At 43.4% G+C, this 25,793-nt stretch overlaps 1 protein-coding gene across 8 annotated transcripts in view; it reads left to right on the top strand.

Moving 5' to 3' along the window:
- Positions 1-25,793, top strand: part of LOC128702563 (longitudinals lacking protein, isoforms H/M/V) — a 96,514-nt gene that overhangs the window by 20,407 nt on the left and 50,314 nt on the right. The window contains exon 5 of one of the 8 annotated variants that reach the window (XM_053796848.2): positions 15,765-16,093. The exons of the other annotated variants lie outside the window; for them this stretch is intronic. Within the exon in view, the coding sequence (XP_053652823.1) occupies positions 15,765-16,079 (315 nt within the window). The 3' untranslated portion in view covers positions 16,080-16,093. Of the gene's footprint in view, positions 1-15,764; positions 16,094-25,793 lie in introns of those variants that run through there. 8 annotated transcript variants of the gene reach the window in all.

Genomic DNA, 25,793 nt, shown 5'->3' with positions numbered 1-25,793 from the left:
TGGGCTGAGGGACTGATCACAGCAGCTCTGGGCTGAGGGACTGATCACAGCAGCTCTGGGCTGAGGGACTGATCACAGCAGCTCTGGGCTGAGGGACTGATCACAGCAGCTCTGGGCTGAGGGACTGATCACAGCAGCTCTGGGCTGAGGGACTGATCACAACAGCTCTGGGCTGAGGGACTGATCACAGCAGCTCTGGGCTGAGGGACTGATCACAGCAGCTCTGGGCTGAGGGACTGGACGCAATAAGTTCCAGCAACTTAGGTATGGAAAAAATGAAGGACTCAAAAGGAACACTATATACAAAACTCAAAGGGTCACCAAATAGAACAAAAGGAACATGTAAAAGACTTGGGAATAATTACATCAGCTGACCTTTCAAAGACCATAGTAAGACAAAGGTCAGGATAGCCAGGAGGAGGATGGGATGGGTATTGAGAACTTTCAAAACAATGAACATAATGCCTGTGATGACACTCTTCAAATCACTAATGCTCCCTCCCTTAGAATATTGCTCAGTATTAACGGCCCCGTTCATGGCAGGAGAAATATCAGACCTGGACCAAATACAGTGGACCCCCGGTTAACGAACTTTTTTCATTCCAGTAGTATGTTCAGGTGCCAGTACTGACCGAATTTTTTCCCATAAGGAATATTGTGAAGTAGATTAGTCCATTTCAGACCCCCAAACATACACGTACAAACGCACTTACATAAATACACTTACATAATTGGTCGCATTTGGAGGTGATCGTTATGCGGGGGTCCACTGTACAGAGATTGTTTACTGCACACACAGAGTCAGTAAAACATTTAAATTACTGGGAATGCCTTAAAGTCTTGAACATGTACTCACTGGAGCAAAGGGGAGAGAGATACATGATAATATATACAGTGGATCAAGGTTCCACTGTACCTGGAAAGTACTTGAGGGCTTGGTACCAGATCTGCACACTGCCATAACAACATGACTCAAGAAATCGTAATGACACGATTGCAAATAAACCATACCCCCGGCCAGGATTGAACCCGCGGTCATAGAGTCTCAAAACTCCAGCCCGTCGCGTTAGCCACTAGACCAGCTAGCCACAACATAGTACTGGAGTGAGAGATATGGGAGGAAATGGAAAATAAACCCAGTGAAAAGCTGGGGTGTGGTGTGCACAATAAGAGAACACTATATCAACATTCATGGCTCCAGATTATTCAACATCACACCAGAAGATATCAGAAACACTGCTGGAACAAATGTAGAAGCATTCAGAAGCAAACTGGACAAGTATCTTCACCAGGTGCCAGATCAACCAGGCTGTGATGGATATGTGGGACACTGGGCCTCCAGCAGCTACAGCTTGGTTGACCAGACAAGCAACAGACAAGCCTGGCCCATTGCCGGGCTCCAAGGGTAGAAGGACTCTCGAAAATCATGAGAGATATACCAAAAGTAAAGGTGTACATATGTATTCTAAGACTGATCACCTTCTGTTGATGCTAAGGGACTGATCACCTGTTGATGCTAAGGGACTGATCACCTGTTGATGCTAAGGGACTGATCACCTGTTGATGCTAAGGGACTGATCACCTGTTGATGCTAAGGGACTGATCACCTGTTGATGCTAAGGGACTAATCTCCATATCTCTCCACTTTTTTCCACCATCTGCGGTGTAAAATTCACCTCCATATCTGACTGAAGAAGCTGGCTACGCTTGTGTCTTATATGTAAACATACCCGAGTGTTGTACATGTGTCTTATTCATGTGGCATTGTTATTGTCATAACTGTACGTATATGTGGGTGGATGTTAGTGTAACGTTTGTAGTGGAGCTAGTCGGTGGCAGGGACCAGGCCACCATCTTCCTACCTGCACAGTTTTCACTGTGGACGACGGTGTTACACCACTACCGCAGCTCTGCTATGTTACATGTAAAGAATGACAGATCACAAAACCCTGGCTGGAACAATATACAAATACCCACAGTTTTCACTGTGGACGACGGTGTTACACCACTACTGCAGCTCTGCTATGTTACATGTAAAGACAGGTCACAATGCCCTGACTGGAACAATACACAGATACCCGGCACTTAGGAGACTGGAACTTACGACTGTTTTTGATCCCTCTGTGTGACTTCTTACTGGTTCAGGTCAGATATTATGCAGGTTATTGCTTTAATTTGAAATTTATAAAAAAAAGGTTTATAGTGAAAAAAAAACTCCCACAGATTGGCTTTTTTTTTTAGTAAAAAAAGTGCTCCATAAATTTATAAATAATGTCATCAGTCTGTGGGTGTTTTTTCACTATAAACACTTTATCTTAGAAACTCCACATTAATACAGAAAAGTGCATAAGATGGCAGCACAATGTGGTGACAAGTTTCCACCTGGTATATCCTGGTTACTTGTGTATAGTACATGTGACTTGCTAGCAGCTGCAATACCTTCATTTATTAAACTGTGATTACTCATTTGTAGCCACAGGAGCAGAGTTATGATTATGGTGGTCCATCTTCAGTTTGTTATGTATACAGTATTTGTTATTTCCAGATGTTTTAAGAGTGTAAGCACTTACACTTTGCACTTGTTGTATTTTCGGACATGTGATGCACTCGAGCATACAGTATAAGACAATGTTTCCAAACAGCTGTAACGTAACATTAGTAAACAACTTCTAAAGACTAACACAAAGCGTAACCTTGACCCCTCACCTGGAGCATATAAGGCGCATGATGTTTTTCGAAGACTTTCTTGGGGGGGGGGGGAAAACTTGCTCTATATGCCGGAAAATACGATAGATCCCATAATAGTGTTTTAGCAAACAGGTTTTAAGTAGAAACCATCTAGAGAGTAACTTTACCATCATTTTGTTATACCAGTGTTTATGCACTCTGGTAGGAGTCTTGATCTTTCTGTTTCATAAACATGCAAAGGAAGAACAGGTAAATCTTGCAGACTTCTAACACGCACTGTACACTTACTTTCCACTGTTTTGTAATGGCTCTTATTCTTGTGACATTCTTTGACAATTTAGTTGTCCTGGTGTGTAACTGGGTCACAGAGGCCATGGTCCTTGGAACCACAGCCATGTACACTAACATGAGTTCTGGTGAAAGAGTGGACCATGGGACATAGTGTGATGCTGGACTATGGGCTCTTGATATAATTAGATCTACGAACAGTTAAAAACTGTTGAATACATTTGGCACTTCGATTTGTTCTCATTTTATGTCGTCTCTTGATGGTGCTAAGACATTATCTTGATCTGTACACTTTTATGACTTGACATGCTGTTGGAGTGTGAGCAAGGTAACATTTATGAAGGGATTCAATGAAACCGGTTAGCTGGACTTGAGTCCTAGAGGTGGGAAGTACAGTGCCTGTACTCTAAAGGATGGGTGGTGGTGGGAAGTACAGTGCCTGCACTCTGAAGGATGGGTGGTGGTGGGAAGTACAGTGCCTGCACTCTGAAGGATGGGTGGTGGTGGGAAGTACAGTGCCTGCACTCTGAAGGATGGGTGGTGGTGGGAAGTACAGTGCCTGCACTCTGAAGGATGGGTGGTGGTGGGAAGTACAGTATGTGTACTCTGAAGGATGGGTGGTGTTGGTGGTGGGAAGTGCAGTGCCTGCACTCTGAAGGATGGGTGGTGGTGGGAAGTGCAGTGCCTGTACTCTGAAGGATGGGTGATGGTGGTGGTGGGAAGTAGAGTGCCTGTACTCTGAAGGATGGGTGATGGTGGTGGTGGGAAGTACAGTGCCTGTACTCTGAAGGATGGGTAGTGGTGGAGGTGGGAAGTACAGTGCCTGTACTCTGAAGGATGGGTGGTGGTGGGAAGTACAGTGCCTGTATTCTGAAGGATGGGTAGTGGTGGAGGTGGGAAGTACAGTGCCTGTACTCTGAAAGATGGGTGGTTGAGGTGGGAAATACAGTGCCTGTACTCTGAAGGATGGGTGGTGGTGGAGGTGGAAAGTACAGTGCCTGTACTCTGAAGGATGGGTGGTGGTGGGAAGTACAGTGTCTGTACTCTGAAGGATGGGTGGTGGTGGTGGGGGAAGTACAGTACCTGTACTCTGAAGGATGGGTGGTGGTGGGAAATACAGTGCCTGTACTCTGAAGGATGGGTGGTGGTGGTGGTGGGAAGTACAGTGTCTGTACTCTGAAGGATGAATGGTGGTGGAGGTAGGAAATACAGTGTCTGTACTCTGAAGGATGGATGGTGGTGGAGGTAGGAAATACAGTGTCTGTACTCTGAAGGATGGATGGTGGTGGAGGTAGGAAATACAGTGTCTGTACTCTGAAGGATGGATGGTGGTGGAGGTAGGAAATACAGTGTCTTTACTCTGAAGGATGGGTGGTGGTGGAGGTGGGAAGTACAGTACCTGTACTCTGAAGGATGGATGGTGGTGGAGGTGGGAAGTACAGTGCCTGTACTGAAGGATGGATGGTGGTGGAGGTGGGAAGTACTGTACTTGTACTGAAGGATGGATGGTGGTGGTGGTGGGAAGTACAGTACCTGTACTGAAGGATGGATGGTGGTGTAGGTGGGAAGTACAGTGCCTGTACTGAAGGATGGATGGTGGTGGAGGTGGGAAGTACAGTACCTGTACTGAAGGATGGATGGTGGTGGAGGTGGGAAGTACAGTACCTGTACTGAAGGATGGATGGTGGAGGTGGGAAGTACAGTACCTGTACTGAAGGATGGATGGTGGTGGAGGTGGGAAGTACAGTACTTGTACTGAAGGATGGATGGTGGTGGGAAGTACAGTACCTGTACTGAAGGATGGATGGTGGTGGTGGTGGGAAGTACAGTGCCTGTACTCTGAAGGATGGGTGGTGGTGGAGGTGGGAAGTACAGTACCTGTACTGATGGATGGATGGTGGTGGTGGTGGGAAGTACAGTACCTGTACTGAAGGATGGATGGTGGTGTAGGTGGGAAGTACAGTACCTGTACTGAAGGATGGATGGTGGTGGAGGTGGGAAGTACAGTACCTGTACTGAAGGATGGATTGTGGTGGAGGTGGGAAGTACAGTACCTGTACTGAAGGATGGATGGTGGTGTAGGTGGGAAGTACAGTACCTGTACTGAAGGATGGATGGTGGTGTAGGTGGGAAGTACAGTACCTGTACTGAAGGATGGATGGTGGAGGTGGGAAGTACAGTACCTGTACTGAAGGATGGATGGTGGTGTAGGTGGGAAGTACAGTACCTGTACTGAAGGATGGATGGTGGTGGAGGTGGGAAGTACAGTACCTGTACTGAAGGATGGATGGTGGTGGAGGTGGGAAGTACAGTACCTGTACTGAAGGATGGATGGTGGTGTAGGTGGGAAGTACAGTACCTGTACTGAAGGATGGATGGTGGTGTAGGTGGGAAGTACTGTACCTGTACTGAAGGATGGAGGGTGGTGGAGGTGGGAAGTACAGTACCTGTACTGAAGGATGGATGGTGGTGGAGGTGGGAAGTACAGTACCTGTACTGAAGGATGGATGGTGGTGGAGGTGGGAAGTACAGTACCTGTACTGAAGGATGGATTGTGGTGTAGGTGGGAAGTACAGTATCTGTACTGAAGGATGGATGGTGGTGTAGGTGGGAAGTATTGTACCTGTACTGAAGGATGGATGGTGGTGTAGGTGGGAAGTACAGTACCTGTACTGAAGGATGGATGGTGGTGTAGGTGGGAAGTACAGTACCTGTACTGAAGGATGGATGGTGGTGTAGGTGGGAAGTACAGTACCTGTACTGAAGGATGGATGGTGGTGTAGGTGGGAAGTACAGTACCTGTACTGAAGGATGGATGGTGGTGTAGGTGGGAAGTACAGTACCTGTACTGAAGGATGGATGGTGGTGTAGGTGGGAAGTACAGTACCTGTACTGAAGGATGGATGGTGGTGTAGATGGGAAGTACAGTACCTGTACTGAAGGATGGATGGTGGTGTAGGTGGGAAGTACAGTACCTGTACTGAAGGATGGATGGTGGTGGTGGTGGGAAGTACAGTACCTGTACTGAAGGATGGATGGTGGTGTAGGTGGGAAGTACAGTACCTGTACTGAAGGATGGATGGTGGTGTAGGTGGGAAGTACTGTACCTGTACTGAAGGATGGATGGTGGTGGAGGTGGGAAGTACAGTACCTGTACTGAAGGATGGATGGTGGTGTAGGTGGAAAGTACAGTACCTGTACTGAAGGATGGATGGTGGTGTAGGTGGGAAGTACAGTACCTGTACTGAAGGATGGATGGTGGTGTAGGTGGGAAGTACAGTACCTGTACTGAAGGATGGATGGTGGTGTAGGTGGGAAGTACAGTACCTGTACTGAAGGATGGATGGTGGTGGAGGTGGGAAGTACAGTACCTGTACTGAAGGATGGATGGTGGTGTAGGTGGAAAGTACAGTACCTGTACTGAAGGATGGATGGTGGTGTAGGTGGGAAGTACAGTACCTGTACTGAAGGATGGATGGTGGTGTAGGTGGGAAGTACAGTACCTGTACTGAAGGATGGATGGTGGTGTAGGTGGGAAGTACAGTACCTGTACTGAAGGATGGATGGTGGTGGAGGTGGGAAGTACAGTACCTGTACTGAAGGATGGATGGTGGTGTAGGTGGGAAGTACAGTACCTGTACTGAAGGATGGATGGTGGTGTAGGTGGGAAGTACAGTACCTGTACTGAAGGATGGATGGTGGTGTAGGTGGGAAGTACAGTACCTGTACTTTAGTATTGATGGGTTGTTCAACAGATCCATCAGTACTAAACCTGACTGATCTCTGCACACCTGATCCACAGTTATATTGTGGCTCTGCTGCAACATTGCAAGTGCCACCTGGTGACTGTTATAGCCACCCATGAAGTACAGTGGAATCTCTCTTTATCACTGGATTCGGTTCCCATGGTTTCATTTATCCACAGTTTACTGTGGCCCAAAAATAACCCTTAATGCAAAAGTTGCGATGGTGACAGTTCTTCAAAGTCTAAGAGAAGCCGTGAAGCGCTTCCCGTCAGTGAAAAAGTGATAATACTCCACTTACTGTGCATAATTTATCAATTAAACTTGATCAAAGGTATGTATGTAAGTAAACAAAAAACAGTTTATTGGCTTAGCTACTATCCATGGCTTCGGGCATCCATGGTACGTTTTTTAACCCGTAAACGGTCCAAACGTATATATACGTTTTTTCAACATTTGAAAGTATGTAAAAAAACGTAGATCATCTTTTTGTTTTTTTACATTTGAAAATGTGTAAAAAAACTTTGATCTACTTTTTTTTTGTTATACGTGAAAATATGTAAAAAAAAGTAGATCTACTTTTGTAGCTCTACACATGTGAACGTAGATCTGCTTGGACCGTTTACGGGTTAATGTATTCTCGTGGATACAGGGGGGACTACTGTACTCTCTCAGTTGTGCAGAAAATTCTCTCATAACATGTGGGATACATCACACACACGTCAGTGTCAAGATCAGCATTATGTGAAGTGAAGAACATATGGGAAAAATACAGTTATGTTCTGCTCCTTCTTTAAATTTCCCAAACTTCTTTTTTTTCTTCTTTAACCCGTAAACGGTCCAAGCAGATCTACGTTCACATGTGTAGCGCTACAAAAGTAGATCTACATTCACATGTGTAGAGCTACAAAAGTAGATCTACATTCACATGTGTAGAGCTACAAAAGTAGATCTACGTTCACATGTGTAGAGCTACAAAAGTAGATCTACATTCACATGTGTAGAGCTACAAAAGTAGATCTACATTCACATGTGTAGAGCTACAAAAGTAGATCTACGTTCACATGTGTAGAGCTACAAAAGTAGATCTACGTTCACATGTGTAGAGCTACAAAAGTAGATCTACATTCACATGTGTAGAGCTACAAAAGTAGATCTACGTTCACATGTGTAGAGCTACAAAAGTAGATCTACGTTCACATGTGTAGAGCTACAAAAGTAGATCTACATTCACATGTGTAGAGCTACAAAAGTAGATCTACATTCACATGTGTAGAGCTACAAAAGTAGATCTACATTCACATGTGTAGAGCTACAAAAGTAGATCTACGTTCACATGTGTAGTGCTACAAAAGTAGATCTACGTTCACATGTGTAGAGCTACAAAAGTAGATCTACGTTCACATGTGTAGAGCTACAAAAGTAGATCTACGTTCACATGTGTAGAGCTACAAAAGTAGATCTACATTCACATGTGTAGAGCTACAAAAGTAGATCTACGTTCACATGTGTAGAGCTACAAAAGTAGATCAAAGTTTTTTTTACACATTTTCAAATGTAGAAAAACAAAAAGAAGATTATTTTTTTTACATACTTTCAAATGTTGAAAAAACGTATATATACGTTTGGACCATTTACGGGTTAAATATTGTACTAAGTAAAATGTACTAGAGTTTATCTTTCATTATGTTAGTAGTTACTTGAAGAATGTTGGGAAGGTTAATGTGGACCTGCTAGGCTAAGTCACATGTGGGAGAGTTAACCATCAGACATACTGCTGTGCTAAGTCACATGTGGGAGAGTTAACCATCAGACATACTGCTGTGCTAAGTCACATGTGGGAGAGTTAACCATCAGACATACTGCTGCGCTAAGTCACATGTGGGAGAGTTAACCATCAGACATACTGCTGTGCTAAGTCACATGTGGGAGAGTTAACCATCAGACATACTGCTGCGCTAAGTCACATGTGGGAGAGTTAACCATCAGACATACTGCTGCGCTAAGTCACATGTGGGAGAGTTAACCATCAGACATACTGCTGCGCTAAGTCACATGTGGGAGAGTTAACCATCAGACATACTGCTGCGCTAAGTCACATGTGGGAGAGTTAACCATCAGACATACTGCTGTGCTAAGTCACATGTGGGAGAGTTAACCATCAGACATACTGCTGCGCTAAGTCACATGTGGGAGAGTTAACCATCAGACATACTGCTGCGCTAAGTCACATGTGGGAGAGTTAACCATCAGACATACTGCTGCGCTAAGTCACATGTGGGAGAGTTAACCATCAGACATACTGCTGCGCTAAGTCACATGTGGGAGAGTTAACCATCAGACATACTGCTGCGCTAAGTCACATGTGGGAGAGTTAACCATCAGACATACTACTGCGCTAAGTCACATGTGGGAGAGTTAACCATCAGACATACTGCTGTGCTAAGTCACATGTGGGAGAGTTAACCATCAGACATACTGCTGCGCTAAGTCACATGTGGGAGAGTTAACCATCAGACATACTGCTGTGCTAAGTCACATGTGGGAGAGTTAACCATCAGACATACTGCTGTGCTAAGTCACATGTGGGAGAGTTAACCATCAGACATACTACTGCGCTAAGTCACATGTGGGAGAGTTAACCATCAGACATACTGCTGTGCTAAGTCACATGTGGGAGAGTTAACCATCAGACATACTGCTGTGCTAAGTCACATGTGGGAGAGTTAACCATCAGACATACTACTGCGCTAAGTCACATGTGGGAGAGTTAACCATCAGACATACTGCTGTGCTAAGTCACATGTGGGAGAGTTAACCATCTGACACTCAACTTGTACATGTAAACATCATAAAAATATAACGTTACGTAAATGAACACAGATGTAACTAATGTGATATTTTGTCGTGGCAACATATCCCCTCTCCAGAAACTTTGTTAAGCTGTAACGACTTGACAAAGTTCTTGGAAAGCAAAACATTGCTGCAATAAAATCTCAAATTAGTTGCATCTGGGTCCATTTACCTGACATTTTGTTGGTAATTCTACCCTTATTATTAATAAAAATAAAAGGTTTGTATCTTTACCAAACTGTACCAAACATAAGGAACTCGACACATCTTTGCTGAACAAACAAGGAACTTATTACATTGATAAATTAGACACATGTGCAACTCTTGGGTATCTTTATTGAGGAAATGTTTCACCACACAGTGGCTTCATCAGTCCATACAAGGAAGAGTCTTGAAGAACAGGAGGAGAATGAGGTAATCAGTCCCTCAGCCTTGAGTCGATGTGGTCAGTGAGGGACTGATTACCTCATTTTCCTCCTGTTCTTCAAGGCTCTTCCTTGTATGGACTGATGAAGCCACTGTGTGGCGAAACGTTTCCTCAATAACGATACAAGAGTTGCACATGTCTAATTTATCAACGTGTCGGTTCTCTGAACCATTCATCTACAACTTATTACATCTACGTTTACAAACGAAGAATTTGCCACATCTATATCAAACAAAATATTATAGATAAATGCATCTGATAAAATCAAAACAAGGAATAATACAGTGGACCCCCGACTAACGATCTGCTCCCAACTCGACCAATTATGTAAGTGTATTTTTGTAAGTGCTTTTGTAGGTGTATTTTTGGGGGTCTGAAACGGACTAATCTAATTTACAATATTTCTTATGGGAACAAATTCGGTCTATAACGGCACCCAAACAGACTTCTGGATTGAAATAATATCGTTAGGCGGGGGTCCACTGTATTACAAAAATGTTATCCATGGAAGCAAAGAAGGGAATGTATGAGAGTAGAGTGGTACTAATACTGTTATATGTGTGTGTGAAACTTGGGTGGTGAATGTTGCAGTGAGGAGAAGGTTGGAGGTAGTGGTGAAGGAGGTTGGAGGCAGTGGTGGAGGAGGCTGGAGGTAGTGGTGGAGGAGGCTGGAGATAGTGGTGGAGGAGCCTTAACCCTTTCAGGGTTGCCGTACATGTACGGCTTGAGAGCCAGGGTCAGTGCCATACTTATATGCCAAAATTCTAGTGCCTTCAAATCAAGTGGGAGAAAGCTGGTAGGCCTACATGTGAGAGAATGGCTTTGTGTGGTCACTGTGTGCAGTATAAAAAAGATCCTGGAGCATGCAGTGCATAATGAGAAAAAAGAAAAGCTCCGACTGTGTTTTTGGTTTAAAACAGCAACTTTGCAGCGTATTTTCTTATGGTATTTATGGCTATATTCTCGTTTTCTTGGTCTCATTTGATAGAATGGAAGATATATTACAGAAATAGAGATGATTTTGATTGATTTCACGACGAAAAGTACCTTGAAGTTGAGCTCAAAGTAGCTGAAATGTTCGATTTTTGCCGATGTTCAAGAGTAAACAAATCACGCCACGCATCCAATACTCGTCATCTGGTGGGTCTAATATTATTTCACAAGTGCACTGATATTATTTATACCATTTCTACACTAATGCAGTAGACTGCATAACAGTAAATCTTCTATTTTTTGTGAGAATAAAAATTCAAAATGGAAAGCAAGAGTAATATAAGAGGGACCTGGAGACATAACTGATAAACAGAGAAAATGTTATTTTAGTGCCAGGAATGTCTGTCTTGTTTATTCTGGATCCTATTTGGAAATTGGCATCTTTTGAAATTTGTGTGAAATTGGCCAAATTGCCAATTTCTGACTATTGGGTAGTTGAAATCTGTAAATGGGTGGTTTCTTGTACTCACTTGATAGAACAAATGGAGTTCTTGCAAAATAGCTATGATTTTAGTCGACTGGAGCAATGGAACTGACCAAAAGTAGGGCTCAAAGAGGGTGAAATCACCGATGTGTAAATATCGCCGATATCACTAACTTCATGAGTGCTTAATTTCATAAGTTTTCCATCAAATTTCATATGTTTGGTGTCAATATCATCGGGAAAAGAATATCTATCATTTCATAAGAATTTTTTTTTTTTTGTTTGTTTGTAAATTTTCGACCCTGAGAGTGAGTTAAGGATCAGGGGTCTTGACCCTCAAAGGGTTAAGGCGATGGGGAGGAGGCTGGAGTCAGTGGTGGAGGAGGCTGGAGTCAGTGGGGGAAGAGGCTGGAGTCAGTAGAGGAGGAGGCTGGAGTCTGGGGGAGGAGGCTGGAGTCAGTGGTGGAGGAGGCTGGAGTCAGTGGGGGAGGAGGCTGGAGTCAGTGGAGGAGAAGGCTAGAGTCAGTGGTGGAGGAGGCTGGAGGCAGTGGAGGAGGAGGCTGGAGTCAGTGGGGGAGGAGGCTGGAATCAGTGGGGGAGGAGGCTGGAGACAGTGGAGGAAGAGGCTGGAATCAGTGGAGGAGAAGGCTAGAGCCAGTGGTGGAGGACGCTGCAGGCAGTGGAGGAGAAGGCTAGAGCCAGTGGTGGAGGAGGCTGGAGTCAGTGGGGGAGGAGGCTGGAGACAGTGGAGGAAGAGGCTGGAATCAGTGGAGGAGAAGGCTAGAGCCAGTGGTGGAGGACGCTGGCAGAGCCAGTGGTGGAGGACGCTGCAGGCAGTGGAGGAGAAGGCTAGAGCCAGTGGTGGAGGAGGCTGGAGTCAGTGGTGGAGGAGGCTGGAGTCAGTGGTGGAGGAGGCTGGAGTCAGTGGTGGAGGAGGCTGGAGTCAGTGGTGGCAGAGGCTGGAGTCAGTGGTGGCAGAGGCTGGAGTCAGTGGTGGAGGAGGCTGGAGTCAGTGGTGGAGGAGGCTGGAGTCAGTGGTGGAGGAGGCTGGAGTCATTGGTGGAGGAGGCTGGAGTCAGTGGTGGAGGAGGCTGGAGTCAGTGGAAGAGGAAGCCGGAGACAGTGGAGGCTAGCATAGGCACCACTGTGACCACAGTGGTGCCTATGCCAACCTTCCTATGGTGTATAAATATACCTAGTTGGATGAACATTATTATAGCCAGCTGGCCCAGTAACTAACTCATTGGTCTGGAGTTTTATGACTCTCTGACCGTGGGTTCTATCCCCACTTGTGGTATGGTTTGTTTGCAATCCTGTCATAACGATTTCGTGAGTAAGTTTATTATGAAGCACCAGCGTGATCAAGTATTTTAAAAATGAAGCCAAAGTAGATAAATCACTGTTAAAGGTACAGGAATGTGGAATTATGATACATTGTTCTGTACAGGTGGTCCTGGACTTATGATGGGGTTATGTTCCAACAAACTATGGAACAATGCTCTTCTCCAGACTGAGGGACTGACCACCTCTAAACTTTAAGGGTGATGGACTGATTACATCGTCTTTAAGTATCTTCTGCTTCTATCAACTTTTCTGTACTTGACTGAAGAAGCCTACCGTGTAGGCGAAACGTTTCGAAATAAAGATACCTAACTGTTGCATATGTGTCTTACCTAACAACCTGTCGGTATTTTATACCATTTTAATGTTCAAACTCATTGTAAATCAAAAGTATTGTATGTCCAATGTGAATATACAGTGGACCCCCGGTTTACAATATTATTTCATTCCAGAAGTATGTTCAGGTGCCATTACTGAACAAATTTGTTCCCATAAGGAATATTGTGAATTAGATTAGTCCATTTCAGACCCCCAAACATACACATACAAACGCACTTACATAAATACACTTACATAATTGGTCGCATTGGGAGGTGATCGTAAACCGGGGGTCCACTGTATATGTATGCTGGTAGGTAAGACACATAGGCAACAGTTAGGCAACTTTATTCCGAAACGTTTCGTCTACATAGTAGGCTTTTTCAGTCGAGTACAGAAAATAGGTAGGAGCAGTAGAGATCTGAAGATGATGTAATCAGTCCATTACCCTTGAAGACACAGATTTGAGGTCGTCAGTCTCTCAGCCTGGAGAAGAGTTCTCTTCCATAGTCTGAAACAGTCTGAAGATCAAGCGACAGTAAGTCAACTATCATAATTCAAGGAGCACCCACAGAGTAGCTCGACTGATCGACTGTAAATGTAAATGTTTACTTCTTTACAAAGTTTACACTGTGTTATTATTGACTTAACTGGTAATCACTTGTATACCAAAAAATTTCATAACTTTTTTATGTATAATTTTTTTTTGGGGGGAAATAGGTTTTGTTTGAAGGGTTTATACAGATGAATTTAACTGGAACAGATAATTTAGTTATAACTCGAAGGTTACTTGAGAATCTCGTTCATATGTATAACATCGTCATCCAGTGGTTCTTTATTCGTCATGTCAACAGTATTACTTGTGTAGTACAGTGGACCCTCGAGTTTCGAACGTTCTTCATTCCAGACGGCTGTCCAGGTGCTGTTACTGAAGGAATTTCTTCTCATCAGGAATAATGTTAATTAAATTAATCTGTTTCAGACCCCCAACAATACACTTACATAATTGGTCGTGTTGGGAGCAGTTCTAAACTCTAGGATCCACTGTATAATTCGTAGTCATACTTTCTCACTAAGCCATGAAGTCACTTTCTTCCCTCATGTTATCTGGTGATGTTCTTCATACAAACCAACACAAATAAGGCAGAAAAGGAATATACAAAAATTAGGGACTAATATACAAAAATTTAGGGACTATAAAATAAGCTATACTAATGTATTTTTTTTAATGGGCTGATGATGTACCAGCAAGCACCGGACAAGCCAGGATCTATACACCATTGTATTTTAAGGGGCTTTCTGCATTGTTAATATTGTATCATGCTGAAAGAAAGTATCTTAATCTTTATTGTTAATAAAACCATGGAACGGGTGGAGATTGAACCCACGACAAGTGAGTGGCTGATGCACTAGCCTGGAGTTGTAGGACTCCCTCAGTATGGCTTCAGTCCCCAACCATTTCATTGTTTGTTATCATGCTACTGCGTTTTCGTGAGTCTTGCATAGCTGTCCTGACTCACATATGCAGCTGTCTCAGAAAATGAGTCGAAGAACTTAAATGTATACATACACACATGGCTTTATGAGTAATGAATAACAACGAGGAACTACCTCTTATAATGAGTTCAGGATGAGCTCTTTTGTTTTTGTTTAGCATTAAAGATAACCATTAAGGAACGGGGACAAGCTGCCGCGTTCTTTAAAATGTCAACTGAAATCTTTTTTTAATTAATTAAGAATGGTCTTGTAAGGAGTAAGAATAGAGAGCTTATGATGAGTTGTATATTTCTTGTTTTGTATTAATAATAAGAATTAAGGAACGGGGACAAGCTGCCACGTTCTTCAAATGTCAACGGAAATCTTCTCTGAATTAAGAATGATCTCGTAAGGGGTAAGAATAGGGAGGTGAGTTTTTGAAGTAGGCAGAGAGAAAGAGAGAGAGAGAGAGAGAGAGAGAGAGATGGGGCTACCTTTGTTTTGTTTGTAATCTGCTTTATGTAGTATATGATGGTTGAGGTTGACGTTCCGCTGTAGTTGATCACTCTTGCTTACTCTCATTGTCTAAGATTAGTTGACAGTTGCACATACTCATTTGTACACACACACACAACACACACACCATTCACACACACCACACACATGCATACATCATGCACATGCACACACTACGCACATGCACACACTACGCACATGCACACACTACGCACATGCACACACTACGCACATGCACACACTACGCACATGCACACACTACGCACATGCACACACTACGCACATGCACACTACGCACATGCACACACTACACACATACACACCACGCACATGCACACACCATGCACATGCACACATGCACACACACATGCATGCACACATGAACGCACACATGCAAGCACACATGCACGCACACACACGCACGCACACATGCACACATGCACGCATGCACACACATGCATACACACACACACACACACACATACACACACATACACACACACACACACACACACACACACACACACACACACACACACACACACACACACACACACACACACACACACACACACACACACACACACACACACACACACACACACACACACACACACACACACACACACACACACTAGTCTGTAAACAAACATCACTGTGTTTGGCAGTATTGTAGTGGGTGTTTCTCTGTTTACAGGACCCGATACCATCCTTGATCCACTTGGTGGAGGGCCCTGGAGGTGAGAGTCGTCAGATATCTAGTCAAGGCTTTAGCGGGGGGAACGACGTCGATCTGCGCTATGAGGCACAGAGAAGTCAGGGCGCGGGGGAGCGACAATACGAGTGTATGTTCTGCGGGCGCCTCTTTAACCACCGCGGAACCCTCACCAGACACGTTATGATTCACACTGGCGAGAAACCATTTCTGTGCCAGTTCTGTAATTTTAAAACTTCGCGTAAGAGTACGCTGAATTATCACATGCACTCTCTGCACTCTTCTCTTCTTAAATAAAGAGTTTTATATTACCTCTATCTTTGATTTTCACTCTTTAAAGAAAGTGGTTCATACAAGACCAGGCTTGATGACTAGAGTAAGGCTTGAAGACCAGGCTTGATGACTAGAGTAATAAAGGAAGACCAGGCTTGATGACTAGAGTAATAAAGGAAGACCAGGCTTGATGACTAGAGTAAGATTTAAAGGAAGACCGGGCTTGATGGCTAGAGTAAGGCTTGAAGACCAGGCTTGATGGCTAGAGTAATAAAGGAAGACCAGGCTTGATGACTAGAGTAATAAAGGGAGACCAGGCTTGATGACTAGAGTAAGGCTTGAAGACCAGGCTTGATGGCTAGAGTAATAAAGGAAGACCAGGCTTGATGACTAGAGTAAGGCTTGAAGACCAGGCTTGATGGCTAGAGTAAGGCTTGAATACCAGGCTTGATGGCTAGAGTAAGGCTTGAAGACCAGGCTTGATGGCTAGAGTAAGACTTAAAGGCAGACCAGGCTTGATGACTAAAGACTTGAAGGCAGACCAGGCTTGATGATTAAAGGCAGACCAGGCTTGATAACTAAAATAAGACTTGATGGAAGACCAGGCTTTAATACCATAACTGGAACAATTTACAACTAACCCACCTATGGAAGAAGTCATTGTACCATTACTGGAACAATTTACAACTAACCCACCTGTGGAAGAAGTCATTGTACCATAACTGGAACAATTTACAACTAACCCACCTGTGGAAGAAGTCATTGTACCATAACTGGAACAATTTACAACTAACCCACCTGTGGAAGAAGTCATTGTACCATAACTGGAACAATTTACAACTAACCCACCTGTGGAAGAAGTCATTGTACCATTATTGGAACAATTTACAACTAACCCACCTGTGGAAGAAGTCATTGTACCATTATTGGAACAATTTACAACTAACCCACCTGTGGAAGAAGTCATTGTACCATTATTGGAACAATTTACAAGTAGAAAACATTGGATTGTACGGGTGAAAAAATAATTTTTTATATTACATTGTTTTTTGTCAAATCAAGATGTTTGGGTACCAATCTTTATTGACCAATGTTTCTTATTTAAGATGTTCTCTGGGTTCCAATCTTTATTGACCAATGCTTATTTAAGATGTTCTCTGGGTTCCAATCTTTATTGACCAATGCTTATTTAAGATGTTCTCTGGGTTCCAATCTTTATTGACCGATGTATCTCGATTAAGATGTTACTTCTTAATGTCGGTTAATTAAGATGGTAAACTAGTTTTTGATGCAGTTTTTACAATGCCTGGAGAATGTATCTTCTGCTAGGCTTCAAACTTTTAGTATTGATATTTTCTCCTCAAGGGAAGTTTCACGTTGATTTTGGGTTGCGTCAGTTTTAATCTGTCAATTTTAATGTCAGTTTTATTAAGCAGTTTGGTGCATTATCTAGGGAATGACTCTTCAGATCAACTTCAGACCTTCAACACTGATAGCTGGAAAGTTCTCTATTATTTTGGTTATTAACTCTGCATGATAACTGAAGAATGGTCTGTCAGACTGGCTTCAAACTTTCAGAGCTGGTGTACCTCAGTAACCAGAATGTCCGTTCTGGTTTTAGGCTGCATAGATGCCACGTTATCATTTTTAGTCGAGCAAATAGAATACACCTACCATCCGACTTACGACCTGCTCAACTTACGACCACTCGGCTTACGACCGTGTTTTTTATGCCAAATTTCTGGGAAATAAACCAGTATTTGTGTTGTACACAGTGTTTATGCTAAACCTTACAGTATAAAACACAGTACTAACAGCATAAAAAGTAAAGTAAAACATGAAATACCAAAATAAAACAATAAAATAAAGTCATTACAAAAATGTTTTGTTGATATTCAGTAGTAAAGTTCGACTTACGACCATTTCGACTTACGACCGGTTTCTCGGAACTGAACTCTGTCGTAAGTCGGATGGTAGGTGTATTAGGTTCCGTGATACCTTATGTGTAGCTGTTTTGATTGTACATCTGATTGTCTATACATCTTCTGATTATACAATTAGGTGGTTCGGACATGTAGAGAGAATGGAGCAAAACAGAATGACTTTCAAGAGTGTATCAGTCTGTAGTGGAAGGAAGGCGGGGTAGGGGTCGGCCTAGGAAAGGTTGGAGGGAGGGGGTAAAGGAGGTTTTGTGTGCGAGGGGCTTGGACTTCCAGCAGGCATGCGTGAGCGTGTTTGATAGGAGTGAATGGAGACAAATGGTTTTTAATACTTGACGTGCTGCTGGAGTGTGAGCAAAGTAACATTTATGAAGGGGTTCAGGGAAACCGGCAGGCCAGACTTGAGTCCTGGAGATGGGAAGTACAGTGCCTGCACTCTGAAGGAGGGGTGTTAATGTTGCAGTTTAAAAACTGTAGTGTAAAGCACCCTTCTGGCAAGACAGTGATGGAGTGAATGATGGTGAAAGTTTTTCTTTTTCGGGCCACCCTGCCATGGTGGGAATCGGCCAGTGTGTTAATAATAAAAAATAATAAACACTGACTCAGAATCGTAAAAAAACATAATTGCAAACTCACACTGTCCCGTGAGTTTTCAGGACTCCCCTGACATGGGTTCAAATCCCACTTGTTGTGTGATGTATTAGCAATATTTTTTCTTAACTCAATATTTGCAGCGACAATACGAAGATGTGAACGTTGGTAAGTCGCTAGTTGGTTCTTAAGTTGCAGTATCATAAGACATGGAACAACACAAACCAGAGAACTACTGTAGATCAATCAATCAACTTCTACTGTACACTGGTGAACAGTGGGGAAGCTACATTTTTGTGGCCCTGAAGCTGAAACAGTTATGGGGGTCCTTAAGGGGCCCTGAAGCTTGAACTGTTATGGGACCCTGAAACTGGGACTGTTATGGGGGTCCTTAAGGGGCCCTGAAGCTTGAACTCTTATAGGACCCTGAAGCTGGGACTGTTATGGGGACCCTGAAGCTGGAACTGTTATGGGGGTCATGAAGCTGGAACTGTCATGGGGCCCTGAAGCTGGAACTGTCATGGGGTCCTGAAGCTGGAACTGTCATGGGGCCCTGAAGCTGGAACTGTCATGGGGTCCTGGAGCTGGAACTGTCAAGGGGTCCTGAAGCTGGAACTGTCATGGGGCCCTGAAGCTGGAACTGTCATGGGGCCCTGAAGCTGGAACTGTCAAGGGGCCCTGAAGCTGGAACTTGTCATGGGGCCCTGAAGCTGGAACTGTCATGGGGCCCTGAAGCTGGAACTGTCATGGGTCCCTGAAGCTGGAACTGTCATGGGGTCCTGAAGCTGGAACTGTCATGAGGCCCTGAAGCTGGAATCATCATGGGGCCCTGAAGCTGGAACTGTCATGGGGCCCTGAAGCTGGAACTGTCATGGGGCCCTGAAGCTGGAACTGTCATGGGGCCCTGAAGCTGGAACTGTCATGGGGCCCTGAAGCTGGAACTGTCATGGGGCCCTGAAGCTGGAACTGTCATGGGGCCCTGAAGCTGGAACTGTCATGGGGCCCTGAAGCTGGAACTGTCATGGGGCCCTGAAGCTGGAACTGTCATGGGGCCCTGAAGCTGGAACTGTCATGGGGCCCTGAAGCTGGAACTGTCATGGGGTCCTGAAGCTGGAACTGTCATGGGGCCCTGAAGCTGGAACTGTCATGGGGTCCTGAAGCTGGAACTGTCATGGGGCCCTGAAGCTGGAACTGTCATGGGGCCCTGAAGCTGGAACTGTCATGGGGCCCTGGAGCTGGAACTGTCATGGGGCCCTGAAGCTGGAACTGTCATGGGGCCCTGAAGCTGGAACTGTCATGGGGCCCTGAAGCTGGAACTGTCATGGGGCCCTGAAGCTGGAACTGTCATGGGGCCCTGAAGCTGGAACTGTCATGGGGCCCTGAAGCTGGAACTGTCATGGGGCCCTGAAGCTGGAACTGTCATGGGGCCCTGGAGCTGGAACTGTCATGGGGCCCTGAAGCTGGAACTGTCATGGGGCCCTGAAGCTGGAACTGTCATGGGGCCCTGAAGCTGGAACTGTCATGGGGCCCTGAAGCTGGAACTGTTATGGGGACCCTGAAGCTGGAACTGTTACGGGGTCACCATGGCAACCAACAACAGCTAGGCCTACATGATACTTCAATAAATTTTTTATTTTTATTTTAACTATTTCTTTGTATTGAATTACACTATATTATTATTTTTTAAAAACCATCTCATACAGTAGACCAAAAATTTGTAAACAATGTGGACTAAAGTGGCTTCTGGGGGCCCCTCCAGGGTTAGGGGCCCTGAAGCTTAAGCTTCATTACTTGCATGGGTCAGTAGGCCTGTTGCAGTGTTCCTTCTTTCTTATGTTCTTATGTTCTTATGTTCATATGTTCATAGTAGATCCGCCTCTGCTGGTGTAGTACAAAACTGTCGGTAGTTCACGTCGCGGGAATTTTCTTGGAGAGTCGTGTCTGTCAGAAGTTAAGGTAAGTTATTTGTGCTGGAAGCGGAGGATCAATTTAAAGTTGCATCAGCAACATTGTGGTGTATTATAGGCAGAGCTGACAGTCTTGTGATGTTAAAACATCCAGTGTTAGCTGAGAGCTGACAGTCTTGTGATGTTAAAACATCCAGTGTTAACTGAGAGCTGACAGTCTTGTGATGTTAAAACATCCAGTGTTAGCTGAGAGCTGACAGTCTTGTGATGTTAAAACATCCAGTGTTAGCTGAGAGCTGACAGTCTTGTGATGTTAAAACATCCAGTGTTAGCTGAGAGCTGACAGTCTTGTGATGTTAAAACATCCAGTGTTAGCTGAGAGCTGACAGTCTTGTGATGTTAAAACATCCAGTGTTAGCTGAGAGCTGACAGTCTTGTGATGTTAAAACATCCAGTGTTAACTGAGAGCTGACAGTCTTGTGATGTTAAAACATCCAGTGTTAGCTGAGAGCTGACAGTCTTGTGATGTTAAAACATCCAGTGTTAGCTGAGAGCTGACAGTCTTGTGATGTTAAAACATCCAGTGTTAGCTGAGAGCTGACAGTCTTGTGATGTTAAAACATCCAGTGTTAGCTGAGAGCTGACAGTCTTGTGATGTTAAAACATCCAGTGTTAGCTGAGAGCTGACAGTCTTGTGATGTTAAAACATCCAGTGTTAACTGAGAGCTGACAGTCTTGTGATGTTAAAACATCCAGTGTTAGCTGAGAGCTGACAGTCTTGTGATGTTAAAACATCCAGTGTTAACTGAGAGCTGACAGTCTTGTGATGTTAAAACATCCAGTGTTAACTGAGAGCTGACAGTCTTGTGATGTTAAAACATCCAGTATTAACTGAGAGCTGACAGTCTTGTGATGTTAAAACATCCAGTGTTAACTGAGAGCTGACAGTCTTGTGATGTTAAAACATCCAGTATTAACTGAGAGCTGACAGTCTTGTGATGTTAAAACATCCAGTGTTAACTGAGAGCTGACAGTCTTGTGATGTTAAAACATCCAGTGTTAACTGAGAGCTGACAGTCTTGTGATGTTAAAACATCCAGTGTTAACTGAGAGCTGACAGTCTTGTGATGTTAAAACATCCAGTATTAACTGAGAGCTGACAGTCTTGTGATGTTAAAACATCCACTGTTAGCTGAGAGCTGACAGTCTTGTGATGTTAAAACATCCAGTGTTAGCTGAGAGCTGACAGTCTTGTGATGTTAAAACATCCAGTGTTAGCTGAGAGCTGACAGTCTTGTGATGTTAAAACATCCAGTGTTAACTGAGAGCTGACAGTCTTGTGATGTTAAAACATCCAGTTTTAACTGAGAGCTGACAGTCTTGTGATGTTAAAACATCCAGTGTTAGCTGAGAGCTGACAGTCTTGTGATGTTAAAACATCCAGTGTTAGCTGAGAGCTGACAGTCTTGTGATGTTAAAACATCCAGTGTTAACTGAGAGCTGACAGTCTTGTGATGTTAAAACATCCAGTGTTAGCTGAGAGCTGACAGTCTTGTGATGTTAAAACATCCAGTGTTAACTGAGAGCTGACAGTCTTGTGATGTTAAAACATCCAGTGTTAGCTGAGAGCTGACAGTCTTGTGATGTTAAAACATCCAGTGTTAGCTGAGAGCTGACAGTCTTGTGATGTTAAAACATCCAGTGTTAACTGAGAGCTGACAGTCTTGTGATGTTAAAACATCCAGTGTTAGCTGAGAGCTGACAGTCTTGTGATGTTAAAACATCCAGTGTTAACTGAGAGCTGACAGTCTTGTGATGTTAAAACATCCAGTGTTAGCTGAGAGCTGACAGTCTTGTGATGTTAAAACATCCAGTGTTAACTGAGAGCTGACAGTCTTGTGATGTTAAAACATCCAGTGTTAACTGAGAGCTGACAGTCTTGTGATGTTAAAACATCCAGTATTAACTGAGAGCTGACAGTCTTGTGATGTTAAAACATCCAGTGTTAACTGAGAGCTGACAGTCTTGTGATGTTAAAACATCCAGTATTAACTGAGAGCTGACAGTCTTGTGATGTTAAAACATCCAGTATTAACTGAGAGCTGACAGTCTTGTGATGTTAAAACATCCAGTGTTAACTGAGAGCTGACAGTCTTGTGATGTTAAAACATCCAGTATTAACTGAGAGCTGACAGTCTTGTGATGTTAAAACATCCAGTGTTAACTGAGAGCTGACAGACTTGTGATGTTAAAACATCCAGTGTTAACTGAGAGCTGACAGTCTTGTGATGTTAAAACATCCAGTATTAACTGAGAGCTGACAGTCTTGTGATGTTAAAACATCCAGTGTTAACTGAGAGCTGACAGTCTTGTGATGTTAAAACATCCAGTATTAACTGAGAGCTGACAGTCTTGTGATGTTAAAACATCCAGTGTTAACTGAGAGCTGACAGACTTGTGATGTTAAAACATCCAGTGTTAACTGAGAGCTGACAGTCTTGTGATGTTAAAACATCCAGTGTTAACTGAGAGCTGACAGACTTGTGATGTTAAAACATCCAGTGTTAACTGAGAGCTGACAGTCTTGTGATGTTAAAACATCCAGTATTAACTGAGAGCTGACAGTCTTGTGATGTTAAAACATCCAGTGTTAACTGAGAGCTGACAGACTTGTATTGTGATTGTTGGTAACCCTTTTCAGGTCCATGCCATAGCACTACAAGCAAATTCTACTGGCTTCAAATTTAAAACAAGAAGGCTGGTAGGCCTACATATAAGAGAATGGGTCTGCATGGTCAGTGTGCGCATTATACACAAAATCGGGGCACCTGGATTGCATTGTGGCAACACCATACTCGGTACCCTCTGTAAAGAATTAGATACATGTGCAACATCTGGGTTTCTTTATTGTAGGCGTTTCGCCATCCAGTGGTCTTATCAATACAAGACAGTAGAACTATATGCAAAAGATGAGGTACTCAGTCCCTCAGCCTTGGAGTCGGTGAAGAGTACCGTAGCCGTGAAGAATCTGAAGCACAGGCATGAAGATTGGTGCTTATATACTGGCGTCAGGTGAAGGAGTTGTAGCAGACGAAGACACTGCCACAGGTAGGTGGGATACCCCAGTGGAAGTAGGTCATACCCGAGGGACGGGTCAGTAGTAGCTAAGTAGGATGTGGAGATGTCCTCTGAACCAAGATTCCATGATGTTGCTGTGTCTGACAAGTTGTTCATGTATGGTATACAGTACCACAAGATAAAGAATTCGACACACGTGCAACATCTGGGTATTTTTATTGTACCCTCTATTTACCATGCCTCATGGTTGGCAAAATCTCACTCGCAGGCGAATTGGGAATCATCTCTTCCCAAGTGATAGTTCTAACAACAAGGAATATGGAAATGACGATCAGTTCTCTGGTTTTGAACATTTAAGGACTGAAAGTAATTCTAAGGATATTGGAAATATTGATGTAAAATCTGATGAGCCTCAACCATCCATTTCTCGAACGGTCCGTCTGGAACATGTTTAGCTTTACAATGCTGTAACCCCTCAAGGAAGGTTCATTGACGCTGGTGAGGAGCTCTCGATCTAGGGAATTGGATCTGTGCTTCAGTTCCCTGAATTATGCCTGAATATCTTCCACATAACCCCACAGGCGCTGTTTAATCCTACGGGTTTAGCACTTCCCCCTTTATAATAATAATACAATACTGTAAGTCAGTAAGTTTATATAGGCAATATAAACACATATGCGGTTTAATGTAATCCTTTATTGACAACGTTTCGCCCACACAGTGGGCTTTTTCAAGTCACAAACAGATCTACCTGGGGTGGAAGGTATGCGAGTATTTATAGTCAGGTTCAGAATGTTGAGGTCAGGTGGAGAATGCTGCATCTGATGATCTGCATTCTCCACCTGACCTCAACATTCTGAACCTGACTATAAATACTCCCGTACCTTCCACCCCAGGTAGATCTGTTTGTGACTTGAAAAAGCCCACTGTGTGGGCGAAACATTGTCAATAAAGGATCACATTAAACTGCATATGTGTTTATATTTCCATTGTGTCAGTATTTTATACCATTTATTTCCAAGTTTATATAGGCACAGGTACACAAAGGTACAATTATCATACAGAGTGTAACTTACCCACCAAGATAACCTAAATAAGTCAAAGTGACTTATTTTGGATTATCCTGGTGGGGTAGTTTACACTATGTATAATAATTGTATTTTTGTGTACCTGTGCCTAAATAAACCTACACACTTATTTATGCATGGCGTTGTAAAGCTGGACAGACCAACCCAAGAAGTAGATGGTCAAGGGTCATCAGGTCAAGGGTCATCAGGTCAAGGGTCATCAGGGTTTCCATCAATATTTCCTGAGTGTCACTTTGTCACTAAATATTCAAAAGCATAGAAGTCATCCTCACTTTTATATTCCTTGTTGTTAGAATTACGTATTACTTTTGATAATTGAACAACACTGCTACAACCTCTCCTCACTTAGTGACGTACTCGTTTACCGACGGCTCGGACTTACAATGGGCTCTCTGACCAGTATGTATACCTAAATAATGTATATTAGAGCTGATTTCCTCTATTCTGTTTATTACAATATACAGTACACTACTGTATAAACATTTAAAAATATACCAGAAATGTTATAAATGGTCCAAAAGTGACATTAAAACAATATCAAAGATGGTTGACACAAACCCACTACCATTATAGTATGCTCCTCACTTAGTGACAGATTCATTTTCTGAAGTGGTCTTAGGACCACAACTCCATCGTTAAGTGAGGACAGGCTATATTTATTCCTTTGCATAATAAACAATATGAGATTTACATTTTATAAGATATTGTTAAGTACAAAGACAGGCACTAACTTGCCCGAGTATTTCCCTCAGACTAATACTAATGTTTACACACTACTTAACCCTTAAACTGTCCAAACATAGATCTATGTTTACGCGCGTAGTGCTCCAACCTTGATTTTTCCCCATTTGAAAGCATGTAAAAAAACGTAGATGTACATTTGGAGCGCTACACAAGCAAACGTAGATCTACGTTTGGAGAGCTATGCGAGCAAATGTAGATCTACGTTCGGAGCGCTATGCGAGCAAACGTAGATCTACGTTCGGAGCGCTACGTGAGCAAACGTAGATCTACGTTTGGAGCACTACGCGAGCAAACGTAGATCTACGCTTGGAGCACTACGCGAGCAAACGTAGATCTACGTTTGGAGCACTACGCGAGCAAACGTAGATCTACATTTGGACAGTTTAGGTG

This window comes from Cherax quadricarinatus, chromosome 98 (assembly GCF_038502225.1).
Source record: "Cherax quadricarinatus isolate ZL_2023a chromosome 98, ASM3850222v1, whole genome shotgun sequence".
In the NCBI taxonomy this organism is placed as follows: Eukaryota; Metazoa; Arthropoda; class Malacostraca; order Decapoda; family Parastacidae; genus Cherax; species Cherax quadricarinatus.
This window is presented reverse-complemented; position numbering and strand designations above follow the sequence as displayed.